We start from the raw sequence: 20,316 nt of genomic DNA, 5'->3' as shown, positions 1-20,316 counted from the left end.
TTAAGTAGACACCATAAAGTGCTTGAAAGGGAGCAGTTACAGCTCAAGTGAGCTGCCCACCTTACCAAGGCCACTAGAATGACCCCAGAAGTAGATTTTTACCTGGGGGCCTAGTGAAACACGTCCTATGAACCTCATCAAATGCCTTTTAAGGTGTGCAGGCAACCCCATAGAACGGCACAAGAGACGTTTATTCTGTTACTGACATCATAAAAAGGGAGAGTAGTGTTTATAGGTGGTCGCTACCTGGCTGTATATTAGCTAGTTATGGCCTGATTACAAGCTCCCCCTATGTAGGTGCGGAAAATGTGAGCAGAGCATGATAAGAGGTGCTCTGCTGACAATGCACTGACTAGGCATTGCATGCTATCAAGTTGTAAATATGTGTTTTGTGAGCAGTGTGCAAGGGTTTCGTGTCAAGAGCACCAAGGTGTAAATCTGGTTTACGTTGGACAGCGATATGGTTTGAATATACCAGGAGTTTAAGATTTCAGCGGGTCAACAAAGGAATGCAGTTATACATACAAGCACTTGACTGTTATACAGTTATTGATTTTGTGATGATTGATTTTGTGATGTGAGAACTTTGGTGGACTGTCCACTGACACCGAATTAGTGTTGGATAATGCGTCTTATGGCACTGTTTTTCAAACTGCTGTGCTTTCTCCTGGCATAGGATGTTCAACAGGCATTTTGTTTACTAGGACACTATGAAAGGAGGCCAGTGGGTCAGGTGAGAGTGGCAGTCAACACAGAAATAAAGATTCAAAGTTGAGTAATTATTCATATGTGTTAACAAATTGTTTCCCACTTTATTACCTCACAGTGGCACACATGCACAGTTGCTCTCATATCCAAAGATACCAGTCAAGTTCTCTCCCCTATCCCCAGAGTCTCACCTCAGTAGAATTTTAGGAGCATCAAGGAAATAGAACTCTGCCAGAGGTTTTCCTAATCCAGGGGTTCACACAGGTATGAAGGAAATACTTGTCTCCTGGAAAGTCAAGGCATTTGGAAGAGAATCAAGGAAAAGGCCTGTCTTGCAGAGTCTCATTATTCATAGTATTTATGGTGGAATCCGTGATAGGCTCTCCTCTGGAGTCTCACTGCTGAATTTGCTATCAGAGTGCAAGTGCTCCCTGTGTAAATTGTTGTTATGGATTAGGACTCCATGATTGGTTATTTGATTTACTTTTCAGACCCTAGTACAGTGCACCATGTGTGCCCAGGGCCTGTAAATCAAATGCTGCTGGTGGGCTTGCAGCACTGATTGTGCCACCCACAGAAGCAGCCTGTAAAATGTGACTCAGGCCTGCCATTGCAGAGCCTGTGTGCAGTCTGGGACTGCCATGTCGACTCTGCCAGTGCACACACTTGCAAGTCCCTAAACCTCCCCTTTTCTACATGTTAGTCACCCCTAAGGTAGGCCCAAGGTACGCCTTTGAGCAGGGTGCATTGTATGTGAAAGGTAGGACATGTCCTGATGTGTGTGGCATGTCCTGATAGTGAAATACTGTCAATTTTGTTTTTCCCTATTGCAAGGCTATCTGTTCCCATAGGCCAGATTGGGCAGTTAGTTTATAGCATCTTATAAACATAACTGGCCCTAGGAACAAGATAGGAAAATAAAGTTTAGTATGCCCGAACTCAGAATGTTAAAGTGCAGCGGATCGTCGCATCGCATCAAGCCGCCTTTTTGTCGCACCGGATCGTCGCATCGAGGCGCCATCTTGTTGCATCGTAACCGGAACGCAGTAAGAAACCGACGCATCACCTCCTCTCCGGTAAGGAACCGACGCATTACCTCCCCTGCGCTGCAGTAAGGAACCTTTGCATCACCTCCCTCGAAGCAAGGAACCGACGCATCACCTTCCCTGCGACGCTTTTGTTTGTTTTGCGTGATGCATCTGAGGTACTTTGTTGGAAAAGTGTTGCATTTACAACTTGCATTGAACTGAACTATTTCTACCATCTGAAAGCCTTATTTTTAATACTGTATTGTGGATTTTTGTTGTTTGGTCCTGTTTAGATAAAGATTACTTATTTTTCTAAACTGGTGTGGTGTCCATTTTTAGTGTTTTCACTGTTACTGTATGTGTTCACAAATTCTTTACACACTGCCTCTGAGATAAGCCTGGGGTGAGCAGGGGTTATTTTAGGAGTGTATCCCCCTTTCCCTGACTAGAAGCAAGGGTCCCTATTTGGACAAAGGTGCAAACCATTGCCAACTAGAGAGTCCCATTTCTAACATCTCTCAGTAACCATGGATTGTTTAGGAAATTTTCTGCTAGGGCCCAGAGTTCAGTTTTCTTTTCTTTTTTTAGACTCTTTTTATGTAAACCAACACAAAGCACAGTAATGCAATTGATAGGTTGACATAATTGCGTACAATACAGCACATTCCATCTGCCGAATGGTAATTCTAGATGTTTGGAAGCAGTATTTCGCTAACCCTCCTCATTTGTTGCAGTCATCCTTTTCTAATTGTTTACCACTTCTAGGCTCTGAGGCAGGGTAAATAGTAGTACAACCTTCTTACAGCTTTACGGTAGGTTTCTGTCTCCTGTATGGGTACAGTGACCAAAAGTACTCTTTCTCTACTTTCATTTTTGGTTCTCTCTTAACTACCATAAAGCCTGCTGTTGCCCTCAAAGAGGTTCAAGTTCATCAGGGATGTTCCGGACGCTACACTTAAAATTACCTTTTTAAAGGTATCGTATGTGTAATAAATGCAGTCAGCCATCAAAGATCTGTTTACGTAGAACAGTCCTATATCAGCGAAGTGACTACAGAGAATTCTGGGACTCAAGGCTTCTTGCATCCATGTACCATATGTACTTCCAGAACATCTGCCTAGCAGAACGCTGAGAAGGTTGGATAGTTAGTCCAAGCATGTCCTGATCTACGTGTTGCTCATACCAACCATGAAATTTTGGATCGATAATGAGTGCCATCTTCTGCTGGGATAACCCTGCCTTGGCATCAGAGAGTGGTCACAATAGATTCAGCCACATTTGGGTGGCAGGGGCCTCTGTGGACAATTGGTCCATCAGTGCCTTGTAAGACGGATCAAACTATCCTTTAACATAAAGTAGCTCTCTTGGCCTTAAAAGTATTTCTTTCTGTGGTCAGGTTCAGGGTGGTAGTGGATAATATGGAAAGCACCTTGGTAATCCTCTATGTAAGAAAGGGAAGATACACTTATTTTGCATATCCCTACTGGCTTTCAGTAGAATCATTGACTAGTATATGTTCTGCAGGTTTCCCCTATTGCCTGGGACGTGAACCAGAGATTAGGGTGCCTTAGAAGTTGCCTTATACAAATTTTCACGTCTAGGTATGTTCTCCCCGTGAGCAGAAACTTCATGAAGATTTCCTTTACATCTTTATAGCTTAGAGTCATCCAGCCATTTGTTTCTATGCCACACTCCAGAACTCAAGGAGCAAGCAGTTTGCTTCTCAGAAGCACAGGGTCATTAGTTCCACAAGGGATTGCAAGAAGTCCATTTGAAGAAAGAAATTCCTTTATGCTTTTTCACTGATCTCTCTTTAAAAAGTCCTACGGAGATTCAAGGACAGTCCAGAAGTACCATCATTTTAATGGCCCGACTTGACCCCACTTCTATGGTTTTAAAACATCTTCCATAGGTGGCAGGGCTGTCAGGAGCCCAAGATGGCCGCTTCCCTTGACCGCTTCTGAGATCGGCTCCTCTTCACCATTTGCCGTGGCAAACATACTCACAGGAAGAAATGAGGTGAGTCTAACCCTCCAGGGTCATATTTGAGGACACCTCTTCTGTAGAGTGATAAGGAGGCACCTTCTTTCTCCCTCTGGCCTGCCGATTACGAGCGGGGTGCAGTGCACATGAGGAGCAGCCCTCTGGCGATTACAACTAATAGCAAAACACACAAGATGATGGACGGAATGTGGCACATTGGCAAAACATTCACACCCAGTCACAGATCTGGGTTTTGCTTTGTTCACCCTAAGTTGGCAGGGTATGCCCAGACGTGGGTCCCTTGCTCACTTTGCCACTGGATTCAAGCTAGCCTGGCTGATGATGGCTGATTAGCCAGAAACCGGTCCCAGGATGCTAGCTTCCAGTCCAGGGAAGACATGGCTTGGCAGTTCGGGCTGGACTGTTCCCATGAGGCACAGGATCAGATTGATTTGCATATGGCCATGTCTGAACTGGGGTGGCGGAGTGAGCAAAAGAATGATGATGGATTAAACCCAGATCAGTTGACTGGGGGTGAGTGCTTGCAATGGTCAACACTCCGTCCATCATCCCCTTTGGTTTTGCTTTGATTACAACTAATATACAGCAAAGGGAGTAGGCGCAGTTAACCAGTGAGAACCACTGCTTAACCGTGGCCGCAGTAATCTGTCCCATAGGCTTCTGGAGATGGGTGGACAGTCGGAGAGGCCGCAGGAGAAGTAATTTACCCCTGATTGGTGAACAACGTTCGGAACCAGTAATCACCACTGGTAAGTTGATCTTCTAAGCGCATGCAGCATCGCACCCAATGCGCAGCCCTGCTGGTGTCTCCAGCAGCCATTAAATCTGTAACCCAGAGAATGCAACCAGAGAGACTGAATCCTGCAAAGCTTAGACAATGTCTGGGTGACAAAGGTGGATTGTTTCAATCTTTGAGAAAAGTCCTCAAAGCGGCATAACAGGGTGAAGCAGAATGAGCCATATGACTCTGGCCATGCATCAGGTAGGAGGTTGCTCTTGTATTCCCTCAGTGAGTTGAATATGACTTAGCAAACAAAAGCCATATATCATATATAGCCTGTACTGTGATGGCAGTGGAGGGGAAACTGGAGTTTCTGTTGGGCAAGGTTTATGGAATTGAAAGGGAGCAGGTAGAGCTTTGCAGAGGACGCAGGAGCTGAAGAGCCAATCCAGTGTTTTTAATGCTGTCATAAAAACTTTGTCCTTTAAATCAGTGACAACAGAGGGATACTCAATCTAGATGCAAAATTAGACCACCTGGTCACCTTGCGAAGGGGTCCCTTCTTATGGTACTAGGCATTCCAGTACATATAACAGAGGAGAAGCTATATGAGTAAATACAGGGTGGGGTGATGAAGGTCATGAACTCGGACCAGGACGCCCATCACCAGATGGTTCGATGAGTGTTTTGCCTCCCCTTTGAACCATCAGGGTGGTCGGCCACCACAGTCCGTACAGAAATAGTAGTCCTACAAACATCAGAATAGAGAGTGGCAAAGTAAGTAATGGACGATCACCGCATCTGTTTCTTACCTAATCTAAACCCAGATACTTTGGTTAGAAAGAGAGCCCTTGTCGACATCAAGAAGAAACTGTGTACAAAAGAACTTGAGGCATCAGTGACTCGCTCTGTGTGCTTGTGAGTAACATTTAAAAGGAAACCATTTATGTTTTCCCAACTTGACACTGCAAAGGCTTCCTAAATAGTTTATCTAGATCTTTGGAACCTTCAACTGAACTAGTGGGACAGCTGATGATGATGAGTGGCTGCAGATCTAGAGCAAACTGGACCAGTGTGGCTCCTGTGAGGGGGGGAGGTAAGGTGCATAAAAGTTTCAATATATCACTTTTCTTATTCGTTTTGGTCGTTTTGCCTCTCAGCTTTCCCTTTTCCCTTTTTGATGGTCATTTTAGTGTCTTTAGACTTACTGTGTTAAAATAGATAGAATATTCCTTCTTAAGGTTAACTGATTTGATGGAGTTTCTTATTCTAAGCAAATTTGGTCTAATGAAGCAGGTTAATCTTAAGTTATAAAATAATATTATGGTGCAAAGAATCAAATGCTGAGAATTACTAATAAAAAGTTGTAAATCATAAAACATCCGGTTTCTTCCTCCGAGGTTTTGCAGCTGATGGATGATAGTATGCTTTTTTCTGATATATTGCACAATCAAGCATCCATGTGAAGACCTGCAAGGCTGAATTTACAGCTATTGGCACAGGTTCTTAGAAACACGCCTAAGATTCCCTATGCTGCAATTTTCTTCCCTTCTAGTTACTTGACAGTAGAATCTACTCACATGTTGAGTGAGCCGGGACTCATGAGTAGCATAGAGATAACTTTATGGTGTCTCTATTCCTCCTAATCCATAGGCACTCCATCATTACCAACACCCTCTCTCCATCCCTTTAGCCATTGGTCAGAAACTGGGAACAGGTGAGGATAGGCACCTGTGCAGTGTAAAGGCTAGAGTGGCTTATACTGTGGACTGGATACCTGGTACCGGGCATACACAGCTCGGAATCAGCAGCCATAAAAGCAGTTTCTTGTCCCATTTTCTGCTATTAAGAGAGAGCCTGTGGACTGAGAGTAGCAGAGTCACCATCAGGTGCATTTATCTCTATTTATGGATGTATGCTCATCTTCCATTGAAAGACATTCAATTCTATCTTTCTATCCACAAAGTGGCGTTTCGCAATGAGGAGTTGGCGCTGGTCTCCATTGACCTAGAAAAAGCCTTTGACATAGTGAACTGGAGCTGCCTACTTGAAGTGCTGTGATTCATGGGATTTGGTCCTCATATATGTGGTTGGGTTCAGCTGCTACACACTGATCCTAGCGCTAGAGTATGTGCGGGTCCCAGCCGTTTGGAACCGTGGGCCCTGGGGCTGGTGACGCAACAGTGCTTCCCTCTTTTACCGCTCCTATTCCTGCTAGTGATGGAGCCCCTGGTGGTATGGGCATGACAGAAACTGTGGGACTGGGGCATACGCCTGGGAGATACCCGTCTCATAATGTCACGGATGACGTGCTCTTCTATCTCCCTTCCCCACGTGTAGCCCTGCTGATATTGTTGCAGCTACTAGAAGAACTTAGAGACCTGTCCAGACTCCGGCTCAGCGGAAATAAATCTCTCCCATTTCCCCTGGCGTCCCTGGTCTGTACGCCAATGGCTCGTCTCCCAAGCCTGGAATTGCACTGGGAGTTGGCTCAATTCCGTTATTTAGGCATTCAGGTGTCACATATTGAGACGCAACAACTGCGCCTCAACATGGACAGGGTCCTAGATGCCCTACAGTCGTCTTTCTGAAACACATTGCCCCTATCACTGATGGGTAGATTGGCTGTCGCCAAAATGTTGTTATTGCTGAGATGCCTGTATAGTCTTCAGAACTTGCTCTGTCCCAGACCCATGAAGGTATTCAAGCAACTTTTCAATCTTTATTTAATACATTTACATTAGAACAGACTTCAGCAGAAAAGGCGGATTAAGCTTCCTCTGTGTCTGCAGGTGCATCTCCTCCCTTCGTGTTCCGGGTATAAATCACTTGAGCTCTGTGCTTCGACACCAGTTTAATCAAACCTTTGTTGAGTAGCTCTTGAAGCGCAGCCCGGGCCAGGGAGCCTCGAATCTTCACCCTCTCGTACACCACAGCAGGAGTGATCAGCTTGTAGTTGGGCACCTCTTTGCACAGTTGGTCGTAGGTAGCTTTGTCAAACAGAACCAAGATGTTCAGCTTGTCTCTCACTTTACATTTGGACCACTTCTTCTTTGCTTTACCGCCAGATTTGTTGACTGGATCCTTGTCCTTCTTGGCGGACTTGCCGGCATTCTTTTTCTTCTTATCGTCTTCGGGAGGCATGCTGCTTCTCCAGTAAGATGGCGAACAGAAGCAACTGAATTCTATTCTTATCTTACTTTTGTGGGTGGGTTGTCCAGTCGGGTGGCGTTGACCACACTGACTCGAAGATACGAAGATGGGGGCCTGGAGGTGCTGAGTCTTGACCGGTACTACTATGCTGCACATCTACAAAACGCGGCCCAGTGGCTCGATGAGGGCGACAACTGGGAAAAGCGCTTCCTAAAAGGGTTGGTGGCCCCAGATCGACTACCCAAAGCGCTAATGAAGGAAGCGGGAGTTGCGAGGGACATGCCATACGTTGTTCGCCAGACAGTGCACATATGGCAGCACTTAGTTGAAGCGATCCTGAAGTGTGCCCCATTCCACCGAGAAACTTCCAGTCTGGCCACTAGTGCCAGTGAGGCAAATGAAAGATATGTCCTTCCAAGCTTGGAAGGACGGTGGTTGTGCCCTACTGGGAGACTTGTATCCTGTTGAGAATTTTATCTCTTTCGAACAGGCCTGCAAGGACTTTGCATTTGGGCCCAGGCACTTCTTACGCCATGCTGGACTAGCCGAGGTGGCCAAATTGACCTGGCCCACATACCGAGCCGCCCCTCAACCCACTCATACTCTGGACATATTGCTGTCCTGTGGTGCAGGACGACACTTGATTACACTACTACATAAGGCGATGAGGGCGGATATGGCGGGTCCCCGCTCCAGGCCTGCGTGTTGTGGGATCCTGACTTAGACATCCCATTAGATGATAGGGTATGGACTGCCGTCCGGGACCCAACTTATACAGTCTCCTGTAATGCCTGCTCTAAGCTGGTACATTCGAATTTCCTCCACAGGACCTACCTAACCACTAAGAGCTTTCACCCCATACCCCCGCCCGACAAGAAAGTTGCCTGCGTTGTAACACCAGTGGGGCGGACTTCCTGCACCTGGCATGACTGTGCTGGATGGTGCAGGACTACTGGGCTCAGGTGGTGATGGACTTAAAAGAGGACCACACACCTACAAATTGAATGCACACAGCTGAATTGTCTGCTGGGCTATGTCAAGCGACCAAAGGGCCTTAAGATGGACTATACATTTCTGCAACTGTCGCTGATATTGGCCAGACGTGCAGTTGCCCTTACCTGGATGAGCCAGCGTACACCTACAGTCGTACATTAGTACAGGGACGTGCAAGAGTGGTCACTAGCGCAGGAGGTGCACATGAAAATGAGTAGACATGACGAAAAACTGGAAGACGACCTCCAGGTTTGGAGGAACTTATGTGATACATTTCTAGATCCACATGCAACCACTGAATCCACTGATAGTGTTTCCACAGGGTGTGGGTGATGACTCGACCCCATGGAGAAACTAGTCCTATCAGTATTGAGGTGATATCCCCGCAAGCTTGGTGTGCTGTAATGTATCAAGGGGTTCCGGAGACTGGCCGCCAGAGTGTTCGATGGTTGAAAGACTGCCTCCTCCAGCACGATCTGCCATGTATTCTACACAGTGCTTCTCAAACTGCTGTATTCTGTTGTTTAAAACTGAAAAATAAAGTTGTTTTTTTTAATCTATCGTTCTGTTTTTTCAGTCAGAATATGAGAAATTCAAGCAGATGATGGTGCAGAGCTGGAAGAAGAGCAAACAGATCTCCAGTGATGAAGAAGATACAAGTAGCGGGCAGGTAACAGCATTTAAATATATATCGATATATTTCCTAACTTCGAAAAGGGCATGGTAGCATGATTACATTGCCTTGTTTTATCACGATTTTTTTAATTCTGTGCTCTGTTCCTACCAAAGATTTTAGGTCTAGTACGTTAATGGCCTTTTAACCTCCATATTCTCTCTACCCCGGAGCATCGTAAATGTCATGAGAACTCAATATTTTAATGTAAAGTAATGTTCATGGGTGTTAAACATTTTAGCGTCTTCTGTTGATTTCCTGCACTGTGCTGCTAGTGCAGTAACTGACATACCAGTTGACACAGTACAGTGCTTTATGCTAGTATGAGTTATGCAGGGCTGAAGCATTAGGTGTAGCCGCACGGGTGGGATTCACTTTATGTGAGGTTGATAATCCTGCTGCGACAAGCTCTTAGCTCAACTATCGCCAATTGGTCAGAACTATAGAGACATGTAGGCCCAAATTATAACGTGGTAAACGAGGTGGCTATGTGGGTGATTGTTCAGGCATTTCATGTGGATCTTCCTACTTTCTAGCACAGTAAAAGTCTTTGAGGGCATGGGGGACTATTGGGATTTTTCAAGTTCATCTTGAATCCTTTACTAGCTGCTCTACCAGCAACACATACTTATCAATCGGAAGGGTCACGGTATGTTCTGGATTACACATTCATTCGTTTTTTCACTATATAATTGCGTAAAGGTTTCCAGGTGACATGCCACAGCTAAAGTGTCAATTTTCTGCATTTTTGTAAGATTTGTTCTGGGATGGAATCTTTCCCTAAGGAAAAAGACTATAGGTTTTTGAGTGGAAATTTATAAGCATAGTCATTTTGCATTGATGGTTCGGGGTTGCGAACAGAACAGTTGAAACAATTGAGAATCAGGATTTGCACAGCCTCAAAACAAGCATTGTTAGGAGGATTCAGAAGGGCATGGCTCAATAATTTGACACGAAATTAAGGACATATAGAAAAACTGAGAATCAGCTATAGGAATTGCCCTGGACCCCAGTAGCAACAGTCAGTGCGTCTGAATTCAGACTGATAGAGGTAGAACACAAGAAGCTGGTTTGGTAAACCATGGTAGGCATACGTTTCGGCCCCATATCAAACAGCTTTGAAACAGTATAACATCTGGATGGTCAAGGGTTTTGACAATTGATAGACAGGTGTTGCACAGCCTGAATCCCTCTTATTGGATGTGTGGGCAGCTCATATCCAGCACTTCTTTAGTTCAACCCCTTTGGATCTGTGTGTATTGTTTATGGATGTCATACTTTACTTTGTGTTCATATATACATACTCATTTTTTGCCTAAAAGCAAATATTTGACTGGATAATCTTTTATTGCTGCTGGGCTTTTGAGTTTTGAGCCTGTGTTCACCCCCCCCCCCCCCTCAAAGAAGATTTGGACTGCTCAATTTGGTCTACCAATGAGAGTCAACTGCTGGAGGAGTACAAGGCCCAGTTGCTCAGGTTCCATAGCAAGCCAGGCCCCAGGACATCAGGAGTAAAAGGCCTCGACCGCAACAGTTGGGCCCAGTAACTCCTGCCTCCCTATGGCCCTCTGAAAAGGGGTTCTAACAAAGTCCATGATGGGGGAATTAATTGGTAATGCCAGCTTCTAAAGTTGTGACAGCCGGATGTCAGAGACGAGCGTTTAACCAAATTGGCCATCTCTGAAAAATCTTTCTGCAGGTCAAGCTGGTTTTCTGCTGTCATAAATGTCCCCTGCAAAAGGAAAACTGCAGAGACTTTTCTTTGAAGCAAGATGTGCTATATGGGGTCAAAGTCACAACATGTTGGGCCCATCAGTTGACCTGCCTGTGTAAAAATGTCGTGAATCCGCCCCAAACTTCAAAAAACACGAAATGTTGGTAAACACTGGATAATGTACTTGCTAGGAAGGCCAACGCCATGGATATGTCGTTTATTGTATGCTTCCAATACACTGCGACCTTTTCTCCAAGGAAGAGAGGTTAGATTGTAAATCTATGGAAAAGACAAAAAGACTGCGAAAGAATCCTCAAATGTATTCGGCTATGTATCTGCGGCAATGCAGCGCTCTAATCCCCCCTCCTATCTCCATACGAATGATCCGGTTCAAGACCGGGGCTGCTTTCTTCGCTAAAAGCAGTAAAGCTCTTTCAGATGAAATGTCTAAAACATCTTGTAATAACTTGGAGCATGCTGGCAAGAGTAGTCACTTGTGACTGTGTGCGAAGCCCCCTCAGCTCGCCGATATTGGAATAGGCGCGAGCGCGGGGCTCACTCCATTATTGTGAGGAGCCTGCGCCGCGCTCGTCCCTCAGGCGGCGGCATTCATTAAGACGAGCTTACCGGCCTGAAAGCTGGGAGCCCGTGATAACGGGATATGATTTTCATATTTAATGCATTCCTCGGAAGAGTCTGTGTGCGACACGTTGATAGAAGAATCAACTGCTACTTTACTGAAAGACTTTCTAGTTTGCCCTGTAGCTCCCGATGGAATCACTCAGCCAAGAAATTAACTTTCCCTCCCTTTTACCTGCTGCCTGCGTCTGCTAAGCAGGCCGCCCGGCTGCCAGCGAATCTTATTATTCCGTTAACGGCCTGGTATTTAAAACTCTTATCAGAAAAGAAACAGAGGCCGCCCTATTTCTGTATGTTTTTTTTGTGTGTGGTCGGGTGAAGGTTTTAGACTTTCTTCTTTCAGTGCCTTGGCAGACATTTATCTAAGTTCAGAGCGAGTTTCTCTGTAGCTCTCGGCTTCAATTTGGAGCAGTCTTTTCGACTCCTGCAGTCAAAGTGACCCCAACAGCCTTGACCTGTAATGGTGGAAAAAGTCCTTTAACAGCTTGTAGACATCCCTGTGTTTTCATTCGCTTTTGAAGCTTACGGCATGTCTGTTCCAGAAAGTTCTGCATGTTCTTTCTCTAGTACATTTAAGTATAAAAATATGGCTGGACTGTCAGAGGGCGGCATGGTGTTTAATTTTAACAGTTGGGTTGTACAATGCAGCTCCTGCTGTCACATAGACAATCCGGATAATTAAACATGGCAAAAATTCTTCTTTCCAACAAAATATTTACATTGAATAAGCAGAGTGAGCTAACTGGAAGCGGCCAGGATTTCCGGCCTGCGGGGAGTGCCTAGGCCCAAGTTAGATTTATTTTGCTTTCTTCTGAAGGAGCCTGCTGGGTGGTTTAGTGGATTAACCCTTGCCACTGCCATTTGTGGTAATTTCCAGGTCACGAGTTTGAATCCTGGTATGGCTAACTCAGCTTTCCATCCTTCTAAGATAAGTAAATTGAGTACCATTAAATTGAGTGATATAGTAATGCCGGTTACTTATGAGGCTTAGAAACGATGTGAGTGTAACCTGAAGCGCTGTCATAAAAAACACGTTCTTATTGTTGTGACTTATGTTACAGTATTGGTGGAGTGGGTAAAAGAGAGATTCTATTTATTTTTTATTAGTATATTCAATTACACAAGCCTCTTAAATGCCTTTTTGTGGACCTGAGGCAAGTTTATAAAGTCATCTTTAAGCGTAATTATATTGCCTCTAGCTCGCTAGCTCTGCCTAATACATTCATGCTTGCAAATTACAATGCATCATTTGTAATTTGTAAGTAGGGGTGTGAAGTATAGGCTTGGGAACTGAAAAATACTTTTTGACTGCATTTCTGAAACATTACATTTATAACCTCATTTGGAAGGGGATTATATATCTATGGACCCTCAATAGCAAATCTGGCTGCTACAATCTCACCAGTCGTGATGACTGATGCCATGACTATTTGTCCCGCAAATCGATTAGGGCATTTCTCTTAAGGTATTTAATATGACACAATTTGCTTCTGATAGCTAATGACGAGAACAGAGACTAGCTCTAATACTATTACATTTGACCAATTTTAGGACTAGCCTGACTATTTTTCTATCTGCCATTTGGGAAAACTTTCTAGCATAGCATTATGTCCCGATCCATGAGTATCATTGTGATATCTTTTGTATGGTCCCGATAGATGCAAGTCCACCAACCTCTACCAGAGGAGGTCTGCAAGCTGAGAGATGAATTATCCCAATCTTTAGGAAGTCAGGATGGGAAATATATGCTGGAAAGAGTAACAGAAAACACACTGTAGATGTTGGTTATGTCTCTGGGATGTTTTACCCTCTCAAACTCACCTCTCAAATAGGAAGGGGTAGTAGCTGGGTTAATGCTAACGCAGGCAGTATAGCAGATATGTCTAGTGATACATTCGGAAATGCTGGTAACAATCATAGGATTTACCATTAGACCTTCCTTTGAGCTCGGGCACACCAACCAGTGCTGTAGTTGGGAGAACGGTATCCGGTTCAATCATACTGCTAAAAGTCTGACACTGATACAGGAACCATTAAGGAATGCACTCATGAGCGGAGGTAAATATGAGTGAGGCGGGGAAAACAAAACAAAGCTGCAGAAAACACAGACATGACGAAACACATGGAACAAAAAAGAGCACTACACCTAAGCAGTTACATGCCAACTTGTTCCAACTTCTCTGTTGCTTAATTTGTCTTGGATGTACCCGTTCCATTAATTTGAGTAATCCTTTGTTTCTGTCTGACCTGGAAGACCCTCCTCTTGTAGCTCAGCTCCAGCTGCTTGTGTCTCCTCTTCCATAGTCTCCTGGAATCCGATATCGGCTTTTCAGCTCATTTCCATGCTTTGTTAATGTACAGCCTATCCTAAAATACCTGTCCAGTCTTTGCTGAGTCATGAGTGCCCACTTGCAAGATACAGACTCTGGTCTTTTGCTGGGAAATTGATTGCAAAATGTGCTTTTATATCTGAGGCATGTATAAAGGAAGCAGGTTCCCATTACCTACTCAAATAATTGTAACCTTTCCTTGATAGCAGGTACAGGACAATAACTGTTCTAATTCTGAAGTCTAAAATCGGCTCCACTTCAAACTGTTGTTGACCCTCGGCTGTTATCACTGGAGGAGGACTGTTCTATTGATCAACCTGTGCACATTAAATCCTAGAAATACAGGATGCATCTCCCTACTTTCTGGGATTTGAGTTTGACAAACTAGTTCTTGTATTCTAAATGGACCTACAAAGTTAGGAATACATTTTGGATGTGACCCAGGATTGAATAATTGATCTGTCAAAAACCAAACCTGTTGCTCTTTGGAATAAATTGCAGCTGGAAATATTTTTTGATCCACAAATTTCTTTCTGGTAGGAAGCTTTGGCCTTTAATAGATTACGTACCACTGATTGATGTACCTTTGAAAATAATTGTAACAGAGACTGAAGTGATAGGAAATTAGCTGAGGAAAATATGGAAGGACACATTCTAGGGTGGAAAACAATCAATGCATGCAAAAGACTGGAGAAAATCTCTGCAAACCATTCAGAGAATTGTTGTAACCAAACTGCCAGTTGAATCCAAGAGATCCAAACTACTTGATGTTTCTTAACAAAAGAGCGTAGGTCTGTATACAGTCTATATAGTTTGACTGAGCCTCTTGGTCGGCCCATCTGTCTTTGGATGCTAACTGATGGATTTGAAAATTAATTGTCCCCAACATTTTTAATAGTGTGTTCGAAAAGATAGACACAAACTGAATTTCTCTGTTACAGTAATCTCAGGTTGACCATGGTACTTACTGTTTCTTTTAGGAAGTCTAGCTAATTGACTATTGTAAGTAAGGGAATCAAATGTGATAGTTTGGTCACGTTATCAACAACAATTCAAAGAGCCATACATCCACAGAAACTAGGAGGTTCTTCAACAAAGTCCATGGAAACCCAGAACAAGGGTTGTCTAGGTGTCGGAAGAGTTTGTTTACAAAACTATTGTTCATCTGGTGGCTAGTTTATTTTGTGCATGGGTGACCCAATGTTTTATATAGGTATCTGTCTTACTTTAATTAGGCCACTAAAAGGCCCGTAAACCAAGTTCATGGGCCTTCTTTATTCCTGGATTGTCTACCCCCGGGTTTTCATGACATCATTTGATGATCATTGTTTGTAACTCTTCACCAGGAATAAAATGATTTCCTTTATGAAACAAGAGCCCTGACTTTTCCTTGCTAGAGTATTCACCTATAATCGTTGCGGATCTAGATTTTCTTGTTGTCAAATCGGCTAATATATTGGATTAGCTGTAAATTGAGGTGATCTTTCTATGGTTAGACATTTAGGAGGGTTTTCAGTGATGTTAAGTGATTTTATTTGAAAATCCTAAAAAAGCAGAAAGACCAACGGACATGTCTGGCGTTGGCAGATTTCATGCTTTCCAAAAAGCTCACATTCTTATGTTAAGTCTACACAGTGATGGGAAACGTGAAGCCTTCTAAAGAATGCCCCCATTATGCAAAAACTTCTTTAATGTCTAGGAGGTTCTCGCTCATAAATGTTGTAATTTGTCTCAAGGGCAGGCTGGGTTTGTCAAAAGAACTCTACCTTATGTATATCTGGAATTTTTCCGTGACAGAATAGCACCAACAGCAAATGTGAAAGCATCAGTCTCTACAGAAATGCCGTGTACACTCTGGATGCCTCAGGATGAGTGCAATTGTGAAAGTTGTCTTTAAAGTATGAACAGCTTGTACTGTCTTATGTGACTGGTGGCATTGAATCAAAATGTGCTTGCTGTATTAAAGATGATTGTTTTGACAAACAATGTAAATTACTTTGGGAAAAGTATGAAAAGCCTTTTCATATTTTTCTCCCCACTCAAATGGGTGATTTTTCTTTGTAATCTAAATTATGGATTTAATAACTGATAATTTTTCAATAAAGTGCCTTTAGGAATTTGCAAATCCTTCAAATTTCCATACTTATCTTACAGTTTTGGAGCAGGCCAATCCACCACCCTTTTCACCTTATCTGGAAAATATGTTTCTTTGTGTGGTCTGCTTATCAGTACCCAGGAGGGTATCCTGGCACCAATAGCTGTCTGGGACCAATTGGAAGAGCCATGTTTTCAGTTTCTTGTGGAATGCTAAGATGGAGTTGGCGCATCTGATGTCGTAGGGGAGATTCTTCCAGGCTTTGGGGACCCAAGTAGGAATCGGCGCAGCTCCCGGCTGCCACTTGGTGGAACCCTGCGATCTGAATTCCCTGATCTGATATTGTGAAGCCAAACAATTTCAACTTGTTAGTTTCGAATATGCATCATTCTCCTTCTACATATAAATAGTTTGATATTAAACCTAAAGTAGTTCTCAGAGATGGTGGCTATGATCTTGTCTAGTCTGTGAAAAGGCCAGTATATGTTCAAGGTAAACCATTTCAAGTATGTCCAGGTCTCTGAAGACATCATTTAAAAAATGTTGAAAGACAGCGGGGTGTTGTAGACACTGAACAACATTACTAGTTCTCCAGTATTTGGGGTGTCTTTCATAGATTCACATGCCTGAATCATTCCCCATCGTCGGAGTGGGAGTCCCATGGCACATAGAAAAGCAATAATCATGCATATATTAACCAAAAACCTTGGTAACCTGAAACCAGGAGGTAAAGTAGCGTAAGCTACAAGGAAAAAACTTCCACACCTATGACTAACACAATAATTATGTCCAGTCCAAACTGCAGCCAATCAGGCGACAGCACCCACCAGAATGTTCTCCTCAGAGGCTCAGGCTCTCAAATTTTCTACCGCACGTCGTGTGAAGGGAGTCTCCCTGAGCTCTGCTCAGTACTTCAGTTTTTTGCTAGTTTTTTGATTACTTCAAGATGTCAACTTCTAAGAGGTCTCTCTTTAGACCTTGTGAGTCCTGTGGAAAACTCCGGCTCTTCTCTGAAGATCCTCACAAGAAGTGTATCTACTGCCTCTATCCGGGACATGAGGTGAGGGATTGTAAGATCTGTAGGACCTTCCCTCAGAAAACCCTTAGGGATAGAGAAGGGCGCCTACTTCTGTGGCTACAGAAGATTAAGGACAAGGACAACCCTTTATCTGAGGTAGAAAGTGCAGCCTCTGGGTCCTCTGTATCCTCCAGAAAGAGGATGGCTGAAGAATTAACTTCTCCTGGGGCGAAGGTGTTGAGGAAAGTTCATCCTGCTAAGGGCTCTGGCCAGTCTTCTTCTACTTCTTCAAAGAAGGCTTCTCCACCTTCAAAATCCAAGCCTGCTACGCCCCCGAGGAAATCAGGAAAGTCTCTGGCAACTAAAAGATTTCCTGACAAAGATTTACCGCCGGTAAAAATGCCGTCGTCGACGGCTCCTTCGTTGATGATTATCATCGTCGACGCTACATCAACATCGACGGTTACATTCTTGTCTCCGAGAAAATGATTATGAAGTCGGCTTCGTCTCCGTCGACGCTGGTCTCCGTGGCTGTCAGACCCATCTCGTCGACGAAGGAAGTGTCATCTCTCGTCTCCGCTCCGTCGACGGTAAGGACAAAGAAGATTTCATCGACTGCTGCGTCGATGCCCACCTCGTCGACGAAGACTTCCTCGTTGACGGCCACCTCGTCGACGAAGACTACCATGCCGTCGACGGCTGTCCCGTCGGCGAAGACTGACTTGTTGACGACAAAGATTTCCTCGTCGACGGCCAACATCTCGTCGTCTAAGACGGCTTACGCATCAGCCCACGTATTATTGCCGCCATCATCGACGGCACACTTGTCGACGCCTCTTTTATCTACCTGCACAGATATGCAGGTTTGGACTACAACTTCGGCGTCTGCCTTATCTATCCAGCCGTCGACTGCGGCTTCTCTTCTTTAACGTCGTGGCTCCTCTTTGGAAGCCTAATCACCATTAAAGCTGCCGGAACAGCTTTTAGATTCTGAGGAGGAGGATGAGGAGGACGAATCTGGGGAGGATGACAGATTCCGCACTGCAAGGAGTCCATCAGAACTATTTATCAAGTACCAGGATGACGACCAGGAGGAAGATCCAGGTACTGAACCCCAACCTTCACCTCCTGTCTCAGTTCCTTCAGCACAATGCCTTTAGACCTGCTGAACAACTTACAATATATGTTACAGGACTATTATCGGCGCTTTCCTCCTTCGGAATCGGCGGAGTCTCTTCCGTCTACGCCTATGCCAAGTGTTCCCATACCCTCTTTTCAATCTCCAAGACCACCTTCTCCATTGCCATCTCGTCATTAACATGACGCGGATACTACTGATGAGGACAGGGAAGAGGGAGAGGTAGATGACCATTCAGTGCTGTCGGAGTGGGACGAATATCAAATCCAAACACCATCACCAACCGCTCTGAACCTCGTGGACTCTCCTCCGGTGGATATCGGAAGTTTTCATCTCCTTATGTAGAGAGCAACAAAAAGATTTCTTATCCCTATGGAAGCAAAAAAGGATGACTGCTTCCTTTACGATTTTAAGGACCAACCAAGAAAGCAGATTAGGACACTTCCGATTATAGATTTTATCTGGAAGGAAGGCTTAAAGATCATGGCTTCACCAAATTCTCTCCCAGCAGTTTTACCACGGTTAGACAAAAAATATAAAGCACCAAGCGACTCACCGGCATGTCTCATCGGCCAGCCTAAAGCTGACTCTGTCATCGCCCAGGCGGCGCAGAGATGGGCCAGGAACCCCTCGTCTCCTATATCAGCTCCGCCTGACAGAGATGGCAGACGATTGGATGCAATTGGGAAAAAGGTCTCCACGATGGCGGCGACCACGGTTCGGGCTGTAAACTCCCTAGCCATATTAGGGAGATACGATCGTCAAATGTGGTCCGACATCTCCCCCTACATTAATATGCTGCCGGAGCCTTCAAAGTCCGAGGCCTTGAAAATCTTGCAAGAGGGGGAATATACCTCGGCTGAAATCATCGATGGAGCCGTGGATGTGGCATCTACTGGATTTAGGCAATTGGCGGGTGCAGCAGTATTGAGGAGGCAAGGTTGGCTGAAGTCAACATCTTTCCGTCAAGAGGTCCAAACGAAGGTCATCGATATGCCGTTCGATGGAGAGTCTCTGTTCGGACAGCCTGTTGATGAAGCCCTTCAGGCTATCAAAAAAGATACAGAGACGGCGAGGTCTCTTGGCAGCCTACAGTTCCAAAAATCTACCTTCCGTGGTGCCAAAGGACGTGGATCCTTCTCCAACAGGGGAGGTTATAATCAGCAACATTCTTATCAATCCTCCCAGACTGGTCAAAGATTCCAAAACTACAGGCAGCAATCCTATGGACAGCGAAATCATTCTTATTCGCAGTCAAGAAAGAAGCAATCCTTTCGTGGATGAGATTCCAATAAAAAACAATGAGGTCAGCCACCTGCCACCATTTCTGCCGTTGCCCCAGATAAAAATTGGAGGAAAAATATCCCACTTTTATTCCAACTAATCCAAAATTACTACAGACAAGTGGGTTTTGGATATAGTATCCAGAGGCCATGCTCTTTAATTCACAAAGATTCCACCAAATTCTCCTCCCAAGGGTCCACCCCTTGCTCATCTCGAGGAGCTTTTTTCCCAAATAAATCTGATGATCCGGAAGGGGGCAATCGAAAAAGTCCCTCTGTTACAAAGAGGTAACAGGTTTCTATTCAAAAATTTTCCTCATCCGGAAAAAGTCGGGAGAATGGCGCCCTATTCTCGACCTTCGTGCCCTCAACAAATTGTTAAAGAAGCTGTCCTTCCGAATGTTAACACTTCAAGAAATTCTACAGTTACTTTCGGCGGGGGATCACATGGCCACCCTTGACCTCCAGGACGCTTATTTTCATGTGCCGATCCTTCCCAGACACTCAAAATTTGTACGGTTCAGAGTGGCTGGCAGAGACTTTCAATTCAGAGTCCTTCCATTTGGACTCCGTTCAGCACCCCGAGTATTTACAAAGGTCATAGCGCCTGTCACTGCACACCTTCGCCTGCAGGGCATTCAAATTTTCCCGTACTTAGACGACTGCCTTATCGAGGCGAATTCTTTAAAAACAACATCTTAACATGTTCAGAAGTGCCTCCTACTTTTCTAGTCTCTGGGTCTTTCCATAAATTTAGAAAAGTCTCATCTGACTCCATCGCAGAAAAGGACTTTTCTAGGAGCAACACTGGACACAAAA

At 44.5% G+C, this 20,316-nt stretch overlaps 1 protein-coding gene and 1 pseudogene across 10 annotated transcripts in view; one reads left to right on the top strand and one right to left on the bottom strand.

Moving 5' to 3' along the window:
- Positions 1-20,316, top strand: part of KIZ (kizuna centrosomal protein) — a 765,937-nt gene that overhangs the window by 135,989 nt on the left and 609,632 nt on the right. For all 10 annotated transcript variants that reach the window (XM_085612400.1, XM_085612398.1, XM_085612396.1 and 7 more), the window contains one exon: positions 9,185-9,277. In XM_085612400.1, coding sequence (XP_085468526.1) covers positions 9,185-9,277 — 93 coding nt within the window. The remainder of the gene's footprint in view (positions 1-9,184; positions 9,278-20,316) is intronic.
- On the bottom strand, positions 7,214-7,605 carry LOC146821448 (small ribosomal subunit protein eS25 pseudogene; annotated as a pseudogene).

Source organism: Triturus cristatus, chromosome 6 (genome assembly GCF_964204655.1).
Source record: "Triturus cristatus chromosome 6, aTriCri1.1, whole genome shotgun sequence".
NCBI classification, from domain to species: domain Eukaryota; kingdom Metazoa; phylum Chordata; class Amphibia; order Caudata; family Salamandridae; genus Triturus; species Triturus cristatus.
Note: the sequence above shows the minus strand (reverse complement) of the source record. Positions and strands in the feature narration are given on the sequence as shown.